Below are 26,572 nucleotides of genomic sequence, written 5' to 3'. Positions count from 1 at the left end.
ACATTGGCAATACTTAAGTAAAGTACAAGTATCTCAAAATAGTCCTTGAGTACAGCACTTGAGTAAATGTACTTAGTTACTTCCCACCTTTGCTATTTTAAAGTTGTTGGAGCCTATAGCCACATAGATAGAATATTTTGTTACTTTTGAGGGACGCTATTACCCTTAGTACAATCCATTTTGCCTCCCAAGGTTTATTAAAAAAACACAAATAAGAAAAAGCTTGAACCAGTATTGATAAAATACACTTTTAGAGGATTAACATTTCCTTTTTGTACACTGGGAAGAAGTGTCCCTCAGTCCTTAGACAATTACACCCATGGACATCAGGAACACGAACAACACTCCAAGTGAATGGTAATGTTGCTGTGTTAGCTGGATGCATGAAAAGACAACAGTTTACTAACACAATCACACTAACAATATGCCAACATCACAATGTGTTAATTATCTCTTTACAGCTTATTCTGCAGACCCCTATAGGTCAACAAAATCCATTAGTGCATCTTTGAAATGTATCCTCTTGGCACCAAGAATATTAATAGTAGTTCAGCGTTCAGTTATTATGCACCAAATATTTGAAACACACTCCCAGAAACCTGCAGGTCCGCTGCAACTCTCACTACTTTTAAATCCAGGCTGAAGACTTTTATTTTTGCCGCTGCTTTTAATTGAAACTGAGCGGTTGTGTTTCATTTTTGGTTAATGAACATTTGGGGCTAGTAACCCCAGGGAATCAGTGTCTAGGGATTCTGTCCTGGCTGATTTTCTCTGTATGCTGCTCGGGACGTATGTGCCATACAAGCGTACACAGCCTGTTGACCACCGTAGAAAACATCTGAAAAAAAAATAAGCTGGCCCCCAGAAAAAGGCACTGTGTGGACACAGGCCCTGAGGGGCTCTGTCCAGCTGCTAATGTTCATAAATACACTGACAGGATGTATGGTGCTGGACATGATGTGGGATGGCAGCAGACACAACTGAAAAGTGTGTGGAGGGGGTAAACGTACATTATTTTCTGTGGGGTCACTCACTACCAACAAAAGCGCGTATGCGTCCCTCTGTGTGCGCGCGTCCGTGTCAGTTTCCACTCCGTCCGGTAGGTGGGATTTAAAGCTCGGAGGATGGAGTCTAGCTCTCTCTCTCACATCCCTATCTCTCTCTATGTCTCTCCGCCATCCCCCCAGCCGGGTACCAGCAACAGCGTCAGAGAGAGAGAGAGGTGAAGAGATGGAGAAGGAGGGATGACATAAAGCGATGCAGAGAGAAGAGGAGAGGAGAAGAGAAAAAAAGGGAATGCGCTCAGATCTCTTCATGTGCTGGACCTGGAATATATTCGGGATTTCTCCGTTTTCCTGCTCCGCGGTGAATTTTCTTAACGCGCAGGAGAGCCGTGACTGGCATCATCAAAACCTCTGACATACCCACACACACATTCACACACACACTCCCCCACACATATGGATACACACGGACTCAAAAGGAGATATGATTTTTCTGTTATTTAACAATCCATTGAGCGAAATAGGATCAGAACACCGGTTACGCATTCACACACCCACGTACACGCTATGATCAGGAGGATTTGAGGCATTTTTTCCTTTGCTGCAAAGTTGCGAAGAAATCTGGGTACTTGAATCGTGACAGCATGGATGGATTTGGCGCGTTGTTTGGCGCATTCGGCGTCCGTCGCCCTCCCAGGATATTGTTCAACTGGAAGGTCTTTTTTCTGCTCAGCGTCTTTTTTCACAACTACCTGAGCTCCTTGCTGGACTGTCCGCCCACCTGCACCTGCTCGCCCACGGAGATCTTCTGCAATAAGTCCGACAACAGCAGGTTCTTCCCGCTGCTGTCCTTCCAGGGCACCGGCAGCGGGGGGAACAGCACCGGGAGCATCGAGGACATTTTCCAGAACATCACCTCCATGTAAGTGCCTCTGCTGCTGCTGCGTTAAAATGTCTGGAAGATGTCCTGCAGCTGTGTGTCGGCGGGTTTAATTAACTGCTTGTGGAAATGTACAAAGTTCCTTTAAATCACTAGCATTCAGGAGAAGAACAACTTCCCATAATTATCTGTGGATTAGAGAAAATACTTTATGGGATTATGATCCATAGCATATGGGCCAGAATCAACATGATGTCAGTGATGAGGAAGGTCCCATATATGGGCAATCAGGAGAAAATACATGCTTTAAGATGTGCACATTTTTGTGGAATTGTGGTAGGAAATTCCCCCAAAAATAATTTAAATATTCACTATACTCTATGCTCAATATTTGTGGAATGAACTGGTGTCAATCAGGGTCCCATTTAAAATCTCAAATTTTATCAGTGATACATTGAGCCATGAACATGAAAAAACATTTGCTAAATCAAGAACATTTTATAACGGGTCAAACGAGACCATTATGTTTGTAGTCTGCGTAGGTTTAGAACAAAGTTGAAAGTTTCTCAATTTATAACGAGAAAGTCACAGTAAACCCTTCTTTAATTTTGTCTATATCCATATGTTTTTTGTTTTTACAGTTCACTGGTCTATATTCTTTATGACCGGCTCAACAAGTCCTGTACATTGCCCTGAGCCATAATGCACCCACCTTTTACCCTTACTAAAAGTTCAAAATACCTTAACGTTATCTTATTTTTGCATTTAACTTCAACGTAAAGTAAGGCTTCTTAGAACTGGGAAGCTTTATCATTAACAACAATTAAGTTAGTAATCTTCTCATTCCACGTACATTTCATGTAAATTGTTTAAGAAGGATATAATGGTCAGAAATAGTTTCCCATGTCATGGTAGAACATTCAATGAGATGATATTTATGCAAAGGTATGGCAATAAGCTCAGCGACATCCTAAAGCCGGTCAAAGATCTGAAGCAGTGCGAGCGGGCTCAGAAGTTAGAGTAGTAGAAACCCACATTTTTGCTTTGCATTTCTATTCATGTGTTATGGAGAGCAATGGAGAATATATTTAGTAATAATGACAAACAAAGGGGCATTAAGTTGAACGGTGCCACTGCTAAGAGCTAAGGCTTGACACATGGTCTCTAACAAGAAACTGCGAGAAATCGTATTTTACTTTCCAAAGGATATTTCTCTCCTTCAAAATAATTGCAATTTATACAATATGAGTTTCTTTAAATACAATTACATTCTTAAGTAACCTGAAGAGGGTTAACCTTTCTACCTAAAACGAGTTACGGGAAGATGATTTGACAGGCCCAGATCTTAAGTAAAGCGCCCCAGAAAAACATATCCATATATTGTTCCTTTAAACATCATTGTAACTCTTCCCCGTCCCTTGCCGCAGTGTCTCCCTAATACCTTTATTTTCTCTTTTGATGACAGAGAACATTTCAGCCTGAGAGGTAATAAGCCCAGATATCTCCAAAGAGCTTTTTCATTGGATGATAAAAGCAGTCATGACTCAGCTGCTCATAAGCACATCTCTAAGTCTAAATGCCAGTCTTTTTTTCTGGGATGAACCGCCAACCAGTCATTGAAATAGCCTCGAAGATTCCTGGGTGGTCTCTGAATACAAACCCCCGCAGACCCAAATCACTTTAGATATCCTTTTTTACTTTGAGAGATCCAGCAGGCGGAACTTCTCACAAGAAATGGTCTTTTCTTCAGATGGGAATAGACCAGAAAGACAACAAAACTGTTAAATATCTGGGATTTTTAAGGATATTTTAGTGACGTTGAGATACATTTGTGTCAAGATATCTTTATGAACAATCCGGCGGTGTCTATAAAGGTTGATCGAGTCCATCTGACATGTCACATCTCCTCGTATGTGTGTGTGTGTGTGCGCCCTCCTGTGGGATATTCCTCATCCATCATGTGTCACCTGACTAGGAAGTAATCAGCGTTCAAAATCAGAAGTTGTGTCAGAACTGAATTCATTAAGTAACACTGAATAATACATTTGGCCTTCACTTGTGGTTGATATATCAGGCATTTCCATAAAGTCACTCAGTTACAAAACAAGATAACCAATGAAATGCAGCAGTAAATACAACACGAGGCATCCAGACTTGGACGAAGTGCTTAACAACCAAACAAATTAGGTTTCCATTGAAAAACTGGAAATAAAATCGTCTCTGAGGCAGCTTTAGGGGAACTTTGACTGAATTTACGGCCATATGAGAAGGGACTTATCATCAAGTTATTATATCCGATTGAAGAAATCCGTTAAAAGACATATTACTTATAACATCAGCGTTAGAACGTCTGCTAAGTTACAATCATTTTGTATGTTTCTGTGGTTTTACTATCCTGTGCGCAGTTTTGCAAGATGAGCTGGTGTTTAAAATCATAACTGCTAAATTGGTTCATCTCGTAAACCTAGAATTGGAGTGGTCACATTAATCTGGACATCAGAGCCATTTCGACATTAACATTATGAGTGGAAAAGCCGTCACTTTTAACAGACGATCCCAAATAATGATGGCGTATTATCCCAAAGTGTCACATCTGTTGAATGCATTCTGAAATACAGATGAAGCTGAAATAAGGTTTAAGAAGTGTGACTTAGACGAATGAAGTGAACATCTCCGTCGTCTTTGCTGTCTTAAATCATTGCAGATGTTTTATCCCCCCGCCACACCTCAGCAATGAAACACTTCAGCAGGACATCGGAACAAAGACTAGATCGTGATCTTTTACAGCGATCCATTACTCTTCGGGCATACATATAACTTGTGAGACTCGCCACATAAGTCATTTAGTAGAGCTGATGGTCCATGATCTTGGGTTCAAATCCGGCCGGCAGTGCCTTTACGCAAGTCCTAATATTCTCTAGTTTCCGATACATTGAACTAATGTAACTACGACCCACAGAAAAACAAATAGAGCTTTGAGACATATCTTCAGCTTCATTTCACTGTAGGGACATTGAAAACCTTACCAAAATGAATGATTGATTACCCATGACTTTCCAGGAGGTCATTAATAATTTAGTTCATACTAATCAGGAGCTAGTAGCAGTTAGACTGCTCCTTTGTACCTTAGCCTACTAACAATGTTGGAAATTGGAAGTCTGAAAGCAAGGTATACCTTTCCAGTGACATAAGCTAACGGGCAAAAATGGCTTTATTGCGTCATGGTAACGTCTGTGTGAAATGAGGGACTGTATCACTCCGGCTTCACCTCACCGAGTGTGCTTTGGTTGCGTGAAAGTAGAAAAGGAGGTTGAAAGGGTGTCAAGATTGAAGATGACATTTCTTTTTTCTGCATCTTGTAGTCATGTGTGTGCATGAATGTCTTTTTCTGCTAAGAGGGAAATTCCAACAACATTTCAGCCAGCTCTCAGAGGCTGTAGTCCATCAGTATTCTCTTCCCAATTCTCTTAGTTAGTCTGCAAAACACACACTCGCACACACACTGTTTCTTCATGTCAGTTTGCCATCTCCCGCTGCATCTCAACAACACCCGCGGAGTGCTTTAGATGTGAGCCGTCGCTTCCTTGAAAAAGCAGAACCCCCCCCTCTTCCCCTTTTTTCTGTCTGTGTGAATTCAAGCTTGTTGCTGTTCACAGTGAAATGAACCCAATCTTTATTCTCACACGCAGTGACTCATAAGAGAGAGAAACGCAGGGTCTGCAGAGTGCATGGGGGTGTGCACTGCCTAAACTGACTGTACGTATATCACAGTAAAGACCGTACTGTGAGACAGCGTTTCAGTAGAAACAGTCAACTTGTACGGGAAGATTTCAGTGTACCGGATTGGGAGGGCATTCAGCAAATATTACTCAGGACTTCTAGAGTTTTTTAGGGTCAAGGTCGGGTAAATACCTGCTAACGGAAATACTGCTAGTGTGTTTACTTGAACTTAGCGCTGACTGTTTACCAATAGCATTATGGATGTTTGAGTTGGATTTTCACCTTCAAGTTTGCCATTGAGTTACATGTATTTTACTACAGTTTTCAAAGAAACTAGTAAGGACTAGAAACTGTCTTTAAAAAATGAAACCTGCTGTATTGTCATCAAACCCACTTCCATTTGATCATAACTTACAATTGGTGCTAAAGGAATATGACGGATTAATGAAAACGTTAACAGATTAATCAAGTCTTGGCAAGAACAACAAACATTTGCCAATTATAGTTTGTCCAATGGGAGGAAGGCTGTTTTTATATCTGTAGAGTACATATATATCTTTGGACATGTATGGACTGCTTGTCTTTCATAACTACTTTAAAGGTGTCTGGCTCTCTGTCTTGTAAAATATGGTTATACAGTATTATTTCAGTCAGGATAGACTTCATTTTTTGTTTAAACAACATGTATTGACATGTGCAGGATATGATAGAAATGTAAACAGTCTTTGGCGATAAGACCCCAATCCTGATATCGTATATCTTAAGGGGGAAGTGAAGCCGTAAGTACAAAAGGAAACTGCCCCCAGGGTCTAGACACTGGTGATGAGAGATCCTGATTTGATGAGGTAGTGGGATGAAGAGGATGCTGAAGACATGGATTTGATGAGGAGTGGTCTTTGGATTCAATATGATGACTGCAGGTGGATGGGGAGGAGGTGGGCCACAGCATAAACGCCTGAAATCACAGCTGACTGCTGGAGACAGGGGAACGATTTTGAAGTTTGACTGCAGCACGATGATTGGTTGCTGGAGATCATGGCAACATGTAGTTGGTTAAAAGAAGACGACCATAGTGAGCTGATTTAGATGCAGCTGAGGGGAGAATGAATGTCTTCAGCCTGTCTTCCTGACTGAACGTACGCTTTAGCTTCAGTCAGGCCAAGTTGGGGGGGGGGGGGGGGGGGGGGGGGGTGTAGTAGCTCGGTCCACCGGGCTTGGTTTGTAACTGGATGGTCAACAGATGGTCCATGGTTTGAATTATGGTATAAACCAAAGAAACCACAGACTGGTAATTAGAGAGTTGCCAGTTTACCTCCTAGGCAGGGTTGGGAGGGTTACTATCAAAATGTAATCCCTTACAATCACTAGTTACCTGTAAACTATTTAATCAGTAACCCTATGCAGGCAGAACGTCCACCAATAATATATTCATCTTTATTTTAAATGTATTGTAACACTGTAATCCTGCCAGTTATACCCCATTTTTTAGAAATTGAACAGTAGTCTCATTACCTATTTGTTATGCATCTAAGGGAATACAGTTACCTTTTTTTTGTATCCTGATCCTGATAACGTGATCCCGTTACATGTAATCTGTTACACCCCTAGGGAACTGCTGAAGTGTCCTTGAGCAAGGGCCTAAACCCCCAACTGATCCTGGGTGATAAAACAAGCCCCCCTGACACCCCTCCATAAAATACATGTGGATGTGTTGGATGTGTATTCGTACTGTCCCCTTGTGGGATAATTAAAGTGTGTCTTCTTCCATTATAAGGACAAAGATAAAGTCCTGATGGTGAACAGTTAAAGGAATATTTGCAGAATTACATGCGTTTTGTTTAGTTGGACGTTTTTCACCGTCCTTCTTAAGTTATTGAAGTGTACAAATGGAGTGTCTCTTCTTCTTTTTTCTGGAGCAAAGATCCCCTGTCCTGCTCTCCCTCTGATTCTGTGTGAAGCCTTTCAGCTGGCAGCAGTCATCACATCACACCACATTAGGATCATACAGCACAGCAACCATTGGAAATAAAATGGGAAAAAACTAGAGCTGAAACTTCTACATTTCCGCCTGCAGGAAACCATCTGTTAGATTATCTTCAAAATATAACAGAAAGAGAAAGAAGAAAGAGATCCGTAATAGGATAGACACCGATTATTTAAAGAGAACAAAACCTAATTTCACTATTAATCCGTTTTGCTGCAAGAATGTTTGTAGAAAAAAATACTGCTGCAGTGATTCCTGTTTCCACCCACCTCTGTGTGGAGGAGAGCACACTGAGTGCTTGTTTTTCACGCTAGTCACAGAGAATTTAGTGAAATGAGCAGAGAACCCAGAAAATGAGAGGCACTGCGTGATAAAGAAGCTTTGTTTTTACTTAATGCTTCGAGAAGGAGAATTGGGAGAGCAGTGTGAAAGAGAGAAATGGAGAAAAAGAGAGGTGGTGGAAAGAGATCAAATAAAAAGGAGAAATGGAAACGCTAGGGCTGTCAGCACCACAGACATGGACAGCTCCACACACATACACACACACACACACACACACACACCACACACACACACACACACACACGCACGCACGCACGCACGCACGCACGCACGCACGCACACACACACACACACACACACACACACACACACACACACACATTCTCTCTCTCTCTCTCTCTCTCTCTCACACACTCTCTCTCAAACACACGTTTTTTCTTTTCACATTCTTAAACAATCTTTTCTTTTTTGTACTTCCATAAGGGATTGATATTTTGCAGTCGGAATTTTCAGTGTTACCCCTCCATAACCTTACTTCTTGATACAAAAACAACTTAAGTTTGTTTGTCTATTATCCACACATATTGAAGTCAATAAGATGTCTCTTCATGCTTCATTCCTTCCAGGTTTTGGTCTTTTTCTTGGAGCTTGACGGATATATCGTTATGGCTGGTATAGAGTGTGCAGGAATGAGTCCTAAAATGTGGAAATAAGTCAGCATTTTACAACTTTCAGTTCCCTTGTCTCAAAGTCAACGTTTTTTGGAACATGTTTTTGGTTCGATCCTGTAATGTGGTCTGCTGTTAACACAAGCTTACTGTAAGAGATGTTCACGTTTTGTTCTTCGACATCATTTTGTTGTAAATACTCCAATCATAAAAGTCTGAAGCTTATATCCCTTAGAATTGTTGATGGTTATCAAGTAGCTAAATAAGACTACTAAACATCATCATGCTGAACATTATCCGCCTTTAGCTTAACGGTGTAACCCGGGTCACTCAACCACACAATTAGTCTTTAAACAGGAAGTTCAGCTATAACTTTCCTAACAATGTTTTGTGAAAAAAGGTCTCTGTACCTGTAAACTTAATATCACTGGGATTTAGACTTTTGTGTTAAAAAAAAAAACCGAGACGCAAAAACATTTGAGGGCTATTTTTCACAATTATAATATATTTTTGAGATGTAATGATCAAAAACGTGCAGCGGGCTCATTCCATACCAGGTTAATCTAGCTGTGAAAATAAGTAACGTTTGGAGTTATTTTTTTCTTCCCCTGCCCCTTAATGATACTTTTATCTTTGACTAATGTTGTGGTCATAAAAGTGGGCTCAAAAGGATGCTCATATTACCTTGTGTTAACATGTTATTTATTTGATGAGAAAACTATAAAACACTTCAGTGCGGAACTATGCTGCCTTAAATGCATTTTTAAACAGCAGAATGCTATAAACTGACATTTAACAGTTGTGTGTTCCCTGCTGTGACCTAGCCAATCACCTTGGCAACATTGTAAAAAATCAACAACTTCACGCTCCTGTGCCCGATGTGCATGTTATGATAAAATATTCAATAACATTAGCAGCCATTATGTAGGATGCAACATGTCAGCTACAGGGTGTGTGTGTGTGTGTGTGTGTGTGTGTGTGTGTGTGTGTGTGTGTGTGTGTGTGTGTGTGTGTGTGTGTGTGTGTGTGTGTGTGTGTGTGTGTGTGTGTGTGTGTGTGTGTGTGTGTGTGTGTGTGTGTGTCTGAGGCAAGGTTTAACAGTAAGGTCTGCACATTTGCAAGTCAGCAACATCTGAATGAAGATGTTGACAGTCATTGTGTTTGATAAAGTCAAAGTCTACCTGGGGCCTGTACTACGAAGCTGGTTCAACCTAACCTGGATATGTTTGAGTTAGCCGGTTGGCCTAATCCAAAACATACGCGCTATCGCTAAACGGTAGTACGACACTGGTTATCAAGTGGATCGCTCAATCCAGCCATGCCCTATCTAGTTAGGTGCGCGTTCACATGAAAGGGGTGGTATTTGGAGCATTCGACCAATCACAAACATGGAGAAGCGTACTGACAGTGCAGCGCGTCATACTTCCTGAATCAAAAGTCAATTTTTTATTAGACAAATATGAAGACGTTAAACTTTAAACATCCATGACTCAAACACTTTATCCAGGATAAAAGTCACTGCAAGGTGAATACAGCTGGTACAAGAAAAAGTGTTTGAAAGCGTACATTAACAGGTTTATAATATGCCCGGTCCAGAGCCCTAGAGAGATAAGAGTTAGGACACTCCCATAGACCTCCGTTGTAAAAAATGGCGGCGCCTACTTCCGCGGTATGGACATCGAAATAGTTCCAAATATTGTCATTTGGGCGTTGGACCTCATTCACTTACATTACGGCGCGTCGATTAGTTCCAGAGGTAAGTTGCTGAAATATCAAACTCTTTTGAATTGTCAACTGTCTATATTGTCTCAGAGGCCCTTTATGATGCTTATCCTGGTCTTCATTTGTATATGCACAGCGTAATTATCTATATTTTATCTTGGTTGTTACAACCAATTTTGCTAGCATTGCCTGCTAGTTAGCTAGCGCGACTTCGTCAGCTTTGAAGGTAAGATTTCAGTAATGAATCGCTAGCTGCTTATATATCAATGATGCTGGGTAACTAACAAGCAGGATTTAGATTGATTATGTGTTTTTTTTGGTTATTTTGGCTTTTATCTGCTGAACCTGACCGTGTCAGCCATCCTTAGTCGGCTTTTTCTGTATGATATGACTTAACTGCTAGCACTAGTAGAAATAAGGGGGCGTTTGTGATAAATATTTCATTTAATATTTAATTGAATTTTGGGATATACTAACATTTCATTATGTGACATGTTGACTGTACTTAGTTGTTTTTTGTACTATTCTGTGTTAACTCATTTGTACTGTACAACTAACCTAGCGCTACTTTTTAATGCTTGATGGCATGCTAGGATAGATTCCTTTGTATTGTACAGTAATATACACACTAGTTTAATGATTGTTCTTCAAAGGTATTATTCAGTCTTAAAAAAATAATAGCCTACTGAACAGGCTACTCTACAGCAGTGAATGAAGGATGAGCCTAAAACATGGTCATGCATCCAAAATGTTTATTTAAAAAAAAATAAACACTTTAAAAAAAATAATAAGCACTTTTTTATTCAGCCTCATATGTCAGCCATGGCTGTTGCTGCTGCTGCTGCTGGCGGAGGTGACAGCGCGCAGTGCATATTGGAACTCTACAGGTGTTGGGACAGAGTTCCTCAGACGAATGGACGAAAATGTGTTTTCCAGGCAGTATTGAGTGAAGCGGCTTGTGAGAACACATTTTTGCCCTTGTCTCAACAGGTCATGCTGGACCTCCAGGATTGTTGTTGTGGCCATCACCAGTCCTGTCTGGACTGGTTTCCATCTGCCCTTGGGACCGATCTTCAGGCCCCGAAACAGATATTTGTTTTTTGTAAATAATTGCTTACCCTAACCTTTTTATAGTATTGCTTTTTTATAAATAGTTGCTTTTTTGTAAATAGTTGTTTGTAAATATTTGTAAAATGCCCCCCCCTCCATAATTGTTGTACGCACAATTATGCTTCTGTTTTTCACTTTTTGGTGTCCATTGTTCAGCCACTGTATTGGTAAGCAACAATTTGTTTTGGCCAAAATGTGTTATTCACACTCCTGACTCCAGTTTGATGTGCTGTATTCTCCTCTGAGTGGTCCTGATTTCAGTCTTTTTTTTTTGTCTGGGTTGAAGATTGTTTTACACTTTAGATTAATCAAATTTTGTTTTTTGGCTGAATTAATCTTTTTCTTTTTAACCCTAACCCTCTTTGTTCTCCTTCTCATTCTTTTTACTTTGTTTTGTTCTAACACACATCACTTTTTCCATACACTGTTCTTAATACTTTGTTCGTCCCTTGTAATTTGTTCTTCCTGTTGTTCTTGTTCAAACACATATATCAATTGTTCATCCACTGTTGTGGTAAAATGATATTCATAGTCTTAACATGATCATGCTACCCAGGCTAACATGAACACAAGTGTTTCCCTCCAAAAATGTAAAACGTATCTAAGTAATAGGCTACCAAGCTTTCCGTTGTCACCCTGCCTCTCCAAATGCAAAACTGTCAATAAAAAGTATGCAATAATGCAATTACAGCTGAAAAAGTACTTGGGTGTGTGTGTTTTTTTATATATATATTTACCATTCAATAACGCAATCGCTGCTGTCTTTCTTTGACAGTCGCAGTTTGATCTCAGTGCGTCTTATAAACTGTAGGGTCAGGGGAAAAGGTTAAGACATGTAGTTTAGAATGAAATGAAAAATCTATGATGCATGTGTAATATCCTCACAACTACAGTCATTAAATGTCCACTTTTGTGTAAGGTTTGAGGGTGTGGTTCTGCAAGCCTCATTTGCAGATTCACCTGTGGCGGCGCGCCGCGCACCCAGAAGCTTTTTAGTGGGCGCGTCACCGGGATGCCAGGGGTGGTTCTCACGGGAGGAGGAAGCGTATGTGTGGTGAATGCGGGTATTCAGCGGGATATTTAAGTTTCCTAAGCATGTCTATATATGTTAAAATGCAACGGGGGAAGTAGCTGAAAGTAACGGTATGTGGATATTGCATCGACCAACCTCGAAGCACGTCTCCCTGGAGAGGACGCGCACAGTGAGAGAGATTCTCTCCAACACAGGGTGAGATCGCTCCTTTGTGCCACGCCGATCATCGTGTTTTCCTTTTTTGTGGATTATAGCCTGAAAAGGCCTACAAACATTTCTGTTTTTGCCACCGACGGGCGCAGGAGCAACAGCCTTTTTTTCGTATCAATGAACTACACTATGGCCTGGATTAGGCAGTAAAGACAATTTCAATGTATCACGAGTGGACTTTTTGTTGGGTTTTATTTGTTTTGTTTGGCTCGAAAAACTGTGAATACATTTGAATAACGCAGAAAACCTGTCTTTGTTTATTTTGTTAATGTGTGCATATAGACTTTAGTTAATACATTTCCGTGGGGACTATTTTGTGGGAAGAGCAGATTATCCGTTTATTATTTCTGTTTACCTTTTATAATATTTCATTCAAGAACCCCTTGTGCGTTTAATTAACACAACTATTTTTAGATAGTTGATCGTTACATGTCTGTCCCATAGAAGAACATGACAGCGCAGCGCAACTATACTATGGACGTGACTGCCCTGGCAGTGACATCAACATAGCCTGCTTGTGCTACCACACTTTCCCCTCAAAATATCGTTAAATAACGAAACTTTGAAATAGTGCCAATCCATACAAAGTGTAACCACATCATGTACTGTACATATGAAAGCAATCTTTAAAAAATAACAGTGTTGGTTTAATCTATGACTATTTTGACCATGTTCGTGTTGTTTTTGCCATAGAGAAGCATTGCCCCGGAAGTGTGTTTTGAACTATCCCGGCATACATAAACCACGTGACCGGCTGGCAGCGACATCAAAGAGTGTTGTAACTCTTTCTCTCTAGGGCTCTGGCCCCATCTAAGACACGATCTGACTTTAATTACATTTGACTCAGGTGTTTCGTAATGTGTTGCTTAAAATAATAGTTCTGCAATATGTGACACTGTAATTGTTGCACGGCCAGATACGGCTCAAGAAGCTGACTCAGATAAGGAAATATATGATACATTATGATGTGATATGCCGCGGACTGTACGGTTACTTTGATCCGGTTATTTATGTTGTTGCAGATATTTAATTAAGCTTTCTTAACGCTAATGTTATAATAGTCAGATTGCGCTGAAGATGGGAGGTGATATTCTATTCAATTTCACGTTCACACAGTCTGTGATTTTTGCCGGCTGTCTTTCCTGCAACGGCAGTTTAAACTGTATTTCCTTTCTCCTGTAATGTGACTTGATCGCTTTAAACTCCGCACCCCGCTCCGCACACGGAGCTCTGATTGGTCAGCAGGCAGTGCTTTCACTGAGTTAATCTCTTAGCCTGCAACCTAACCTGGTCGGGACCAGGTTAGCCGCTAAGCATAAGTTACCATGGAGATCTAGACTGCTAAAAAGAGAACCAGCTTCGTAGGACCGGAAAGCCGGAGTTTTCCCTGAATTTAGCCGGCTAAGCGAAAATCAAGCTTCGTAGTATACCCCCCTGGTGTGAACCCTTACTTTTATTTGATACAAATGTCAATTAATAGTATTGAGCCACACAGTCTTCATCAAGCAAATGTTCAATGTTTAATAATCAGGGATATTTATGTCTTTGAAGACTTTGAAGTTACGACAAATGTGTCACATAATGATTCATCTGCCATATTTATTCAACCTTATTTCAGCATGGCACAATATCGTTTGGGGTTTTCACTTGTAATGCCTTTTTAAAATATTGTTGTATATACTTTAGAATAAATCTTAGAAATATAAGACGTCATTGAGGGGACAAAGGTGGAACTTTATTTGCTGACCTGATATTAAAATCCATAATCCGTGATAAATACAAATATAAATTAGGGCTTCACAAATCATCACAATTTTGTCAAAACCCAAATATGGACAAGTGAAATATTTAATATTATGCAGTAACTGGCCTACAGATGTTATTCTACAGACTTAAAAAAAGAACAAAAGATCCTCTTAAAAATCACATGATAATTTTAACATATTTTTCCTCATTCCCTCTAATATCACAAATACGTATATGACAATGGCAATATCAGTAAAAGAAAAGTCCCAATTAGATATTATTTTCTAAATCGTGCAGCCCTACAAACGTGCTTCTAATGTGAAATGTCATTTTTTGTGTGTCAAACATTTAAAAACGTACACAAAATTATCTGACTGTATGAGGCTATCAAATAACCAAAATGATATCTAACTAGGGATGTCCCGATCACCTTTTTTGCTCCCGATCCGATTCCGATCGTTTGATTTTGACAATCTGCCGATACGGATTTTTCCCGATCCGATCTTTATGCAATGCATTAAGAGAAAAAAGGTAACAGATAACGGCTGGTCATCCAACGCGATGAATTCAGCTATCTTGGCTGTTATTTTTTTGGCCTTTCACTGTTCTGGGGCAGTTTCTCTTTCCTTTTAAAAGTCTCTGAAAATGTCAGTTGTTTCAGTGCCGTTACCTGAGTGACCTGTGTTCTCGTCGTGTTGTTGTTGTTGGTGTTTGTTTCTGACGTTACACTGCCTTCGCTTTCAATTTTATAATACTTCCAAACTCCTGACATATTCTCTGTCCCGACTCCCGAGTCACCAGCTGAACGTAGCCCCTCGTTAGCTTACTGCTACTATTAGCGCCCTGCCCACTCTGTTGCCAGATTTGAGAGAACTAATCAACCAGGTCTATGAAAACGAGCCCAAAAACACATACATGATGTTGTGTAATTTTAAACCAAAACTAAGGCCTCAGGATGACTTTAAGACGTGAACGTCCTTTTTGTTTTGTAACATTAAATTAAAAAAAATTTCAAAAAAAATGTAAATCTCGATCCCCGATTTTTTTCTCCCAATTCCGATCTTTTGGAAATCACGTGATCAGATCGGGACATCTCTATATCTAACAGTTTTCTGTTGCAGTGCACAATATTTACCTTCAGCACCTGTTGAACAGGAACTAACACCAACATCAACGCTGGCCTGCTTTTCACCTGTGTGTATCTAACAGAGCTGTTTATGAGAAGCATTATGACAGAACGTCAATGCATGAGGATCGATGCAGCGCTCACATCAATATTAAAATGCTATCAATTATGAAAATGAAAAAGAGTCAATATTTCCTTCAGTAATGCACTAATGCTGTCTGACAATGTCAATAATATCCGGGATTATGGATCACAAACAGGTCATGAGGATGTGACAGACATGTCAGTGTTCACCAGGCCAAGGTGGACTTTTCTGGTTTGATATCTAGTTTAAAAAAACAACTATAACAACCTCTTTGTGGTTTTTCACCCCGTGGGACTTCATTCTAGCAATGTTACCAGATTGTGGGCCAAACACTGGACTGTGTGTGTAGGTCCAGTGTTCCATTCAAATAATCGGCAGTTACACATACTGAGTTATTGTGAAGAAGGTGATGGGGTGTGTGTGTGTGTGTGTGTGTGTGTGTGTGTGTGTGTGTGTGTGTGTGTGTGTGTGTGTGTGTGTGTATGTGTGTGTGTGTGTGTGTGTGTGTGAGCATGTGTTTGTAGGTTGAACAGATGTGGGAATCCTCGCGGTCATCATTTCCCATTGCAGCCCACACATAAAAAGCTCAAACAAACACACACACACACACACACACACACACACACACACACACACACACACACACACACACACACACACACACACACACACACACACACACACACACACACACACCGTGCGTCTCTATAGCTGCAGAGACATTGATTGTTCCAGTCGGTATCAGCTCAGTGTTAATAATGGAGGATAGTGACATGGATGTAATGTAAAGTCAACCATAAAGCTTACATTAGCCGCTGCATGGGTCAATTATTTGTGTTTTGTTCCACATGGTTAATATATAAAGATGTTAGGTGAGGGGAAGTGAAGGACAGCGCCCCCTGCTGGCTGAGTGTATTCCATCCTTTGTGTTGTTGGAAGTTAATTCACCATCATAATGGATGTGGATAGAACTGTGACCACATGTTGTGTCTCATCAAACTGTGCTCCTGGGAAGTAATCAAACACGCAATGATAGAGTGTTCATCCAATTTGCATCAACCTCAAATTACAATGTGAACAGATCAGACAACATGGCAAGGTCTTAATAGAATATATTATAAATATATTAGTATGAAACACTTATATTCCTATTTTTCCCTGTCTTTTAAATGCTTTTTTCAAACATGTTTTTATTATTTAGAAATGAAGGTGAGAAGCTGAGGTGAATTATTGCATAGCTGTGTTTGAATTGTACAGCTTATACTTACAGTTTTCTTCAGTTTGAATGAAGGAGTGTGTTTGTTTCCGGGAGTAGGGTTAGGTTTGTTGAACAGATCTATAAGGTCAGCTCGTTGCAATATTATACAACATTGTAATGTGTGAGCGAGCAGAGGTCAGGAGCAGCAGCCCGTCCTGGCTAACTATCAGCAGTAGTGAGCTGAACTCTGACCTGAGATGTCTGTAAACCAGATGGTTCCTCTCCACTGCAGTGCTGAAATGTGTCCAATAGGCTCACTTACAAATCAAGGGTTATACAGGTATACTGGAACATAGTATTGGCATAGTGTGTTTGTGTGGAGGAGGGTGTGTGGTATTCAGAGATAAGCCACTGTTGTTACTGGGAAAACTGCTCCATCCTTAAAAAATACACGTTGGAGCTCAGAAGGTCAAGTCTGGGCCAGAAAGTTAATTTTGGACATCCTAACCAACATGTTTATCTTCAGTACAGTTGAGTAGCAATTGAGTAGCCATTAGGTTAAAAAATAATTAACTCAAGACAATCAGAGTTTGATGCTATAGATTTGTATTCTAAAAACGAAAACCTTACTCGGCTACGGAAACCAAAGTAAAGATAAAAACTGTGCTTGTTCTTTTTGTAGTTTGAATGTCTCTGCCCCCACTTTTTTATCTCCACCTTCCTCTATTTTATTCTGACAGCTTTTACTATATAATGGTATCCCACCTGGGGGATCTAACCCTCTTGGCTTTTTTGCTGAATCATGTGCTTTAGAACACGGTGGCTTTCCTTTGCATACACTGGTCGACTCTCAGCGCCCAGCTTCCTGCAGCAGCTGCCCTCTGTATAACCCCCGCAAACTCACACACATTGCATTACTCAATTGCACGATTGTATAACTTAACATTAAACTTGTTCTTCTGAACACATTGAATATTTAGTTATTAATGTATACAAATATAAATCGTGTCAATCACAATTATAATCTCTGGCTATTCACAAGTAATAAAGTTTCTATAATAATGGCTAGCGTTAACGCGTTATTATTAATTATACGCTTCTTAAAATTGTTGTAGGGATGCCTTAGTGTTGTGCGTTACTGAGGACCTGTAGTGGACCAAAACATATTATCTTATCCGGATTGAATTTCTATCGACACCTCTGCTTTGTAACAGAATATTTAGTTTGTTGGCCCCCCACTTTGATACAGACTGCAATATCTTAAGAACTTTACTGAAGTGCTAACACATTTAAAACAGACAATTATGGATCTGTAAGTCTCCTTCCTATTGACCCTCTCCCTTTTCCTCGCATCATCCTCAGCTATACATTGTTTTTAGTTAGAAAATGTTAGCATGCTAACACACAAAAATAAGATGGTTAAACATTACCATAAACTGTACATCTGCTGTATGTTAGCATTGTCGTTGTTTGCATTCGGACACTAGCATTTGGCTCATACACTCCCCTAAAAACGAAACAAGTTAATATACAATCAAATGTATACAAGAGAATAACTTAAGGACAAGAATAAACACAATTTTATGATTCCGTTTTCAAAGTTCTCATAGGTGTTACTGTAATCTGCACAATATCTAAAGCAGGGGTACTCAAATACAAATCTTAAAGGTCCCAACATTTTTTTTCAATAAAGCAAAGGTCCGTTTATTATGGTCATTCAAACTTTTAAACAATTGCCACAAGATTCTTAACACAAGGTTGCAAAAACTAAAATAATCTGTATGCAGCAGTTTTCATTGTTATTGTGTCTGTGCTTGATCCCTCAGAGTCGCAGTGTAAGAGTTGCACAGTTATGAATAAAGGCAGCTGCAACCTCTTTCATTCAGCATTCCCATTATTGCTTTATACATTTCTTGCCCCCTTGTGTGTCTACTGAGGTTCGTCAGGCCCAACACATCTTCAACAAACTCCCCCTTTGCCTCATCATAAAAACTCACAAACTCCAGCAACTGAACATTGTCAGTGGTGTCAGTGGACTCATCCACAGCTAAGGAAATGCACTATGCATTTTTTATTCCATGACAAAGCTGATTCATCAAATCACCAGCCAGTATTTATGTTCTTCTGGTTGCTGTGGAATCTGAGAGGGGGATTTGCTTGATTTGACCTGTTATTTCCTCTTTTTGTTCGCCTTCAACATGGTCTCCATCACTTCAGTCATGCATTCTTTTATACTTCAGTTATTATCCAGTGGAAAGTACTTACCTACTGGCCTAGTTAAATCAAAGTTGTTACTTTTTTTTGGCTGGGCAGTGTACAGTAGTTTTACACACCGTCTTATTTGACTTTCTCAGGACTTGAAACAGTTTTTTGGGGGCAGACCCCCACAAAGAAAAAAATATATACACACGTAAGTTCATCATCTTAACAGTTTTGTATGCTCATCCGTGTGCAGAGCATCAAGTTGACATGTCTATCAAAGCTGAATGCGGCGATTACCATTTTGTTCAGCAAAACGCCTCACAAACATATTAAGATCAACAGTTTTAGTGCGTTTTGATTCAATGCTGAGTACAGCTAAACTTGACAGTCTCTTCTCTGTCATTGTAGACACTCAAATACCTCATTCCTTCAGTACTTGGGTCAGAATCATAGGTCAGAATGCTTCTCGTTTTGCGCCGTACCGTTCAAATGAAATCGCCGCCAATCATATTTCCACGCTCGCGCCAGGGCCGGGGGAGGGGTTACAAGACGTGCGTCTTGTGCTGCATTCACTTGCACTCGGACATTAGAGACTTTCTCTCATAAATGTCCGATGAGCCACAACTTTTCTTTCAAAACAAAGCTGCCAACTGGGGTGGCAGCTGGGGTGGCAAGGCCTATTTTTAGGGTGGCAGTTGCCACCCCATGCCACCCCGGTAGGTGAAACTAGGCTACTAGCTACAGTACAGATGCAACTAGATGAGCTTTTAACTCTCGGTCTTTTTTTAAATTTTTATTCTCGCTCTGACTCAGACGACTCATGCCCCTTTCACACCAATGCGTTTTCAGCTCCGGCTCGGAGTTGGAGCCTGAAAAGTACAGTTTTTTTCTGTTCACACCGCAGCGGCACCGCCTCTTAACTCCGGAATCCGTTTCACTTCCAGCTCCAAAAAATTGTCGGTCTAGAGGAAAGAGCTTCGGAGCTAAGAGGCGGCGTCGCTTACGTAGAGGCGTGCAGGAAACTAAACCCACCTCCCCTGAACATGGGTCGGCTGAAGAGTCTCGTCATGCCTGCCTACAAGCAGTAGTGCTGAGCAAAGTGACTAGAAGGCAACCACACATTTATAAAAAGAAACACACTTTATAAAGTCAGGCAACACTAACCAGGCTTCGTGTGATTCTGTTTATTTGCACCTTACTTTGACCATCCGTTCACTGTTATTGATCATTGTGGGGAGCAGGCAGACGTTTTGTTTTGTATTATAACAGCTATCGGATGCAATACATGGGCTGCACAGGTTGTCGTGTCCGACTATCACAAGTAGAATCATAATGAAAAATACGCCGGTAAAATGTGCCTGTAGAAAACGGCTTATGCCACAATAGGATAGCAATAGCAAGTAGTCAGTTTACCTTAGGTTGCTATGCTAACATCACCCATTTTATACCAGAGACACTTTAATAACAGCGTTGTGATGCCAAACAGCGTCAATTCAGACTGACACACATACTTAAGGGGAATTGGGGATATATATCAGCTGCTTGTGTGACAGTCAGACAGTGAATACTTTAGAGAGGCCGCTCTAAAGTATTAGCTAACCCGGAGCTAAGGGGAGAATAAACTCCCGTGGAAGAGCAGCCAGCACTGCAGCGGTCGGTAAATGCCGCTGAAACACATTAATAAACGAACCACGACACTCTGGAGAAAAGTATAAGGTTGGAGAAGTCGTTATTTTATTTAATCTGACTTCGTGTGATTAAAAGCAACACGATCATCGACCCGACGCAATCCCTTGTTGTTGTGAGCGCCGTTGGGGAGCAAATCAGCGATGTAAACGATGACGTCATGACGCAGCAGCGGCTGCACCAGTCGGGCTCTGGGCGGTGTGAACAGAGCGGGAGCAGAAAAGGGAAACCGGAGCTGAACCAGAAAAGTTCTAGCTCGGAGCTAGAAAGGGAAAAGCGCTGGTGTGAAAGCCGCATCAGACAGGTTGAAAGAGACGACACACGCATTTTTCCCAACCGCATTCCGCGAAGACCCGCCCTACTGTGCCTCTGATTCGCAGACTGTTGTTGGGGGAAAAAAACGCTGACGGGACACATGCGTTAACAGACACACACAGACAGTGGAACAGTTGTACATGCAGAGCGCTGTTTGCTTTGCAGTGGACATAGTGGAGAATTTTGACTCGTTGCGTTGTGTCGATGTCTCAAAGATAACACAGATAATACAGATAATACATATGAAAAGTATAATTTGCTCAGAGTTCAGAGACAGTTGTGGCCCGGAGTCCGGACTTTGAGGATGCCTGATCTAAAGTGTATTTGCTGGCAATTTAAGTCCCAGGCTTTTCCATCAGTGCAGGTGTAGAAATATAAAACAGAATCTAAAATTAAACACTTACAAATCAAACTTCCTTCATAGCAGGACATCCCCGTTTTTGGATAAAAGAGAAATAGAAAATGACAATTCAGAATTCAACCATAGGTCATGTATTAGTCATTATACTAGAAAATGATTCATTTCAAGCCCAACTCTGTATAAACTGCAATGTGTCCCGACAGATATTCGTGAACCTGTCACACTTTGTGCTCGGCTATAAAAACCTCAGAGAAATTAAGTCCTCCAGCAGCACTTCTTGTCTGCAGCAAAGCCTGATGTTCAGCTCAGTGCAGGGTTGGGAACGAGAGCTCATTCGACTCAGAGCCTGCATCATGTTTGCTACGACACGCCGCTGTAACGCATCACCATCCGCAGGCCCGATAAATGGGTTGTTTAACTCTCGTGGAATTATTTTATTCAAAGTCACACCTGGCAGTCGATTGCAGAATGAGAGGAAATTGAGCCTGGCCTCATGCATACAAACATAATTTCTTCAAGAAAGAAAGGAAGAGGAAGAGTGTATGTAAAGTGAGGCCTCTCCTCCCCTTCACTTCAAATCCCATCAGATGTTTGTTCTTCAACTTTACTTACTGCTTTTATCCTTGAGCAGAACACACACAGGCTGCAGTTGATTGATGATTGGACACAAGCTCTTGTCAGAGCAACACGTTCGGAGCCCACATCTGCATCACATAGACACTTCAAGGTGAACAATATTCATGATGTCATTTACTTTTCTTTGCAAGCATTGAAAGACATGTTGGAATTTTATATAAGTTGGGAACACGTGAGTTATTGAGGAATAATTATTAATAGATGATGACAATGGTTTGAATGATAGAGCTAAAGGGAGACATAACCTCCAATAAACAATCAACTACAAGCAGCTTATTTTAGCTAGTAATACAGATACATTTGAATATTAGCGAATGTCTGTCATCACACCAATAGATCGAGAAAACATATGTTTATTGCAAACCAACTAGCTAGCCTACAATTGGAACAAAAAATCTCTCGTCTGTTTAATCAATTACAGGTATTATGTAATCTAGATTGTTTACCAAATTTAGATTACTGGAAAGTAGTCATACAAATGTATCTCTATAGCTTTAGTGCATTTACTGTAATCAGTTGAACTTTGCGTGAATATTCCAAAAATGCTGACGGCAAATTGTCATGAGAGAGATGACATAATGTGTGTGTGTGTGTGTGTGTGTGTGTGTGTGTGTGTGTGTGTGTGTGTGTGTGTGTGTGTGTGTGTGTGTGTGTGTGTGTGTGTGTGTGTGTGTGTGTGTGTGTGTGTGTGTGTGTGTGTGTGTGTGTGTGTGTGTGTGTGTGTGTGTGTGTGTGTGTGTGTGTGTGTGTGTGTGTGAGTGTGTGTGTTAGTTGCAGTCTAATAACAGTGAGCAGAGAAGGCACATTTTTTAGCTCGAGCCCCTGTTGTGTTGATAAGCCGGTCACACAAACCTCTGTCTGCCACCTCTCCTTCTCTCTCTGGCTCCCAGCCTACCTTAGCTTCCAGTGTGTTCAGATGTAAGCAAACCTGGCTGTAAAACAGCTGAGCCAGCCTGGGCTCACCAGCAGCCTGAAGCAGGCCTGCAGCTTATAAATACATCCATCATTAATGCTCACTGAATCTGGAGAGCATCCATTTTTTTTTTGCTATGCTACATTTCAGATGGTATTAAAACATGATTTCAATACTGGCTGATAACTGAGTAGTGTGTCATTAAATCTCAAAAGGTTTCACCTTACACATGCTGTTGTCATGACAACATGGTCTTGTGATTGCCAACCAGTGGCGTTTTCTCCTGGAGGTCAAGGGAAGCCAGGCTTCCCCTGTTTTTCGGATTGTAGTTATAATTTTAATAAATAAATAAAAACACTTCGTTTAGTTTCGGAAATTCTTTGTTGTGTGTTGCTGCCTGCCGATCTCTCCCCCATTCTATTTGAGTATTTTACAAAGAGTGAAACAGCGCCCCTCTATATGTTATGGTGAAACAGTAGATTGCACTCTCTGTTGTGAGAGGAGGCCAGCCGAAATTGGCTTCCCTTGGTGAAAAAAAATTGAGGGATTGACCAATCAGACAAGGCTCACGTCATGCCCCTGCCAACCTGTGATTAGTCAGGGCCATGCCAAGGGAAGCCAGAGGCGGCTGGCTTCCCTCACAATCCAATCAAATCGCATCAACTTAGTGGTGCAGTGACGCGTCCTAAAACCCGGAAGTAAGCTGCACTCGGTTTCCCTCGACAAGAAAGCAATGGGATTTCTCCATAGGATTTTTGAAAAATAGTTCGAAATAAGGTCAGTGGAAAACGAACCTGTTAGATAAATGCACGTTTTGTTCAGTCGGATAATATCCACATGTCTACCCTACTTTTATAATTTTCGAATCATAAATCTAAACTTGCCTAATCGATAGAAGATAGATAGAGTCACTGCACCACTCTCACCGCCGTTAGAAAGTAGCAAGCAGCAACTGAAGCAAGTGCAATTATGGAGGGTGGAGATTTGCAGTATTTAATCAAACATAATTGTACTAAACTTCCGCTACAGCAGCAACAACAAATACAATCTGATGACAGGCCGATGCCCAAACTGGAGCTGTGTTCAGCGAGGGAAAAAGGAGCGATTCGGACATAAAACGTTAAAGGTGTCCTGATTTAGTTTGTGAATGAATGCTTATTAGAGTTTCGGCTGGAGAGTGGGTGCGGACCTGTCGGTTAGATAACAGGCGTGTGTAAATCCTGCATCTGTATGATACAAATGTGTGTAAAATGATACCGGGTGCTGTAATCACTCATCTGGTTACGTTATTACATTGACCACCACACCCCCGACCCAAAAAAAGGACGTATTATTGGCTTCCCCCCATTTTTTTCCCACTGTTGCCTACAGGTCCAATAATACATTCAAACTGCCACTTAACATAAAAACCTGAAAGACTCTTTCTAGAGGTTATTTTATAACCCTAGTTCTAGGATAAAACATTGCCATTTTGCCATTGTGCTTCAACTTCAGCCAAAGCTTTCCAATGTGGTTCCTCTATGACGTTCCATTCTGACATGGGGGGCTCGGTTAAAAAAAGGTCAACGTCGACTTTGCTTGTGCAACACAAAGCAATGAGCTATGGGTTGTAAAAGGTTCTTTTTTAACTTGTAGTTAATTCGTTATTTGGTCTCATTAGGGATGTATTCACTTTGCTCTGAGCTCTAGCGTGTCCCAATTAAACTCATTTTGTTCTGTTTTGGCTTGAAGCGGTCCATGGTTCATCCTGGAGTTTCTCATCTGGGCCAGGACTTGGTTTGTTTGAACACATTAAATTATTCATCTTGAGGAAATTCATACAAACTCCTCAAAACATTCCCAAATAAAGTACAAAAGTCCAGCTCAGAATTGTTAAAAAACGTGTAATTTCCTCTCCATTACAGGGGAAATACAAGAGCAATGGTTATCAATTGACATCAGTGTCTTAAATGGGTAAGTCTATCATTTCAGGTTTGACGACAGTACAATTCAACACCTAATGCTATGAAAACATACTTTTGAAAAACACCTAAAGACTGAGATTCCGCATTCATATGCAGGGGCGCCGTAAGGGGGTGAAAAGTTAGGACGATTCTAAGGGCCCGTGACTGACGGGGGCCCCAAACATTTTTAGAACATTAAGAAAATGTTTAAGTAACCTTTCATCAATCATCAACAATTAACATTAATATAACGTTACATTGATAATGTACTCACTAAACTTACGATTCATTTCACTTATTTTCTTCCAAAAGTTAATTATCCAGAGCCTCAAACACCCCCCTCTATTTATATGTAATGGTTTGGTCCTGTCTCCAAATGCTGTGCGGCACCGCACTTTCTGTCAGAGAGTGAGAGCATGTGAGGAGGGATGCTATTACTTACGTGTGAACCATGTCTCAACGACTCACAGTCAGGCTTTCAAAAAAGAAAAGAAAGGAGAGAAAGACAAGAGAGAGGGACTAAAGGGCGATAGTATGTCACCCAGTTTTTCAAAAGAAAAGGTGGGTGTGGTCCATGAGTGTTGGAAATGTGTCTGTTAGCTAAGCTTAGACCATTGTAAATAATAATTGTAACGTTTTGCTGACATTAAGTTCTGTTAATATCTTCACTGAAAATGCTGAGGTTTTTCATTTCACTGCTCTTTTAGCTGACATTTAATAAATGCAGGTACATTTTTAGCGCCTATTCATACTAAATCAGTTGTCCCTCCCCCTGGTGCCAGGACCAACAGATCCATCTCTAGGCTCAGCAGCCCTGTCTCCCCATAATGCTTTGCAGTCTTGCCATGCTGTCCATTGAAAGCCAGTTGGCTAGAAAGCTGGACTTCAAGGACTTGATCAGTGACTTTGCCTGTAAGAAGGCTAGGCGCTGGACTCTTGGTGAGTAAGGCAGAGCCAGGGCTTGTAATAACTGTTAAAGGGCAAGGCTATGGTAACAATATTGGATCACTGCACACAAGATGCATGATGAGAAAAAGACTGAGAACAGGTAATAGGCTCTGATTTAGCACCACCACCAGGCCTTTTCACTTCCATTGCGTTGTGTTGTCCGTTTACACTTTAGTACCCGCTTATTTTGTAGTTGGTATGTATATGTAATTAAAAAGTCTGCTGCCTATGTTATTTTTTTTGTTATAGCATTTTATAAATGATAATATTGGTGTTAATGTTCACTTTATTTTAATTTAAGAGGTTATGTATATTTAAGTTACATTTATTTTGATGAATATTCAATTCAAAAATGTTATTAAAAAGGCATGTACACCATAAAACAGCGGTAATTAAAGTTTCAAAGTCTAAAAAATGATACAACTACTCACAAACTGGATGAACTCTGAAGTATTTTGTTAAAGGAGGATGAAAGCGTAATTAAGGAGCACTGTTGGAGTGACTTTGATGGTTATTGGACTCAGGATTCATTCATTTGGATTCCCGCTGTATGAAGAAATTAAAGGAGGGCGCGCAAGTGGAAACAATTCACAAAGGGATTAAACTGTTTAAAACACATGCTCAAAGTAAGCCGGATTTTGCCGATGTGTTTATGTGGATTCAAAAGTCGTAAATAATCTACAAAATGGAGGAGACCGATCTGATCGGAGCAACTGTGACAAATAATCCAACTGAAACCGGCATGGACAGTGACTATGTTTTAAAAATGCGCTTATCCAGAAAAGCCCGGTTTGGACACT

The 26,572-nt window shown here is 40.6% G+C and overlaps 1 protein-coding gene across 4 annotated transcripts in view; it reads left to right on the top strand.

Annotated features, from left to right (window-relative positions):
* LOC307040230 (NT-3 growth factor receptor-like) overlaps positions 1-26,572 on the top strand; it is a 283,019-nt gene that overhangs the window by 16,784 nt on the left and 239,663 nt on the right. For 2 of the 4 annotated variants that reach the window (XM_079682871.1, XM_079682869.1), the window contains exon 1: positions 1,204-1,926. The exons of the other annotated variants lie outside the window; for them this stretch is intronic. In XM_079682871.1, coding sequence (XP_079538997.1) covers positions 1,649-1,926 — 278 coding nt within the window. In that variant the 5' untranslated portion in view covers positions 1,204-1,648. Of the gene's footprint in view, positions 1-1,203; positions 1,927-26,572 lie in introns of those variants that run through there. 4 annotated transcript variants of the gene reach the window in all.

The sequence above is a fragment of the Notothenia rossii genome, assembly GCF_949606895.1.
Source record: "Notothenia rossii genome assembly, chromosome: 5".
NCBI classification, from domain to species: Eukaryota; Metazoa; Chordata; class Actinopteri; order Perciformes; family Nototheniidae; genus Notothenia; species Notothenia rossii.
The sequence above is the reverse complement of the archived record's forward strand: the minus strand, read 5'-3'. Positions and strand labels throughout refer to the sequence as shown.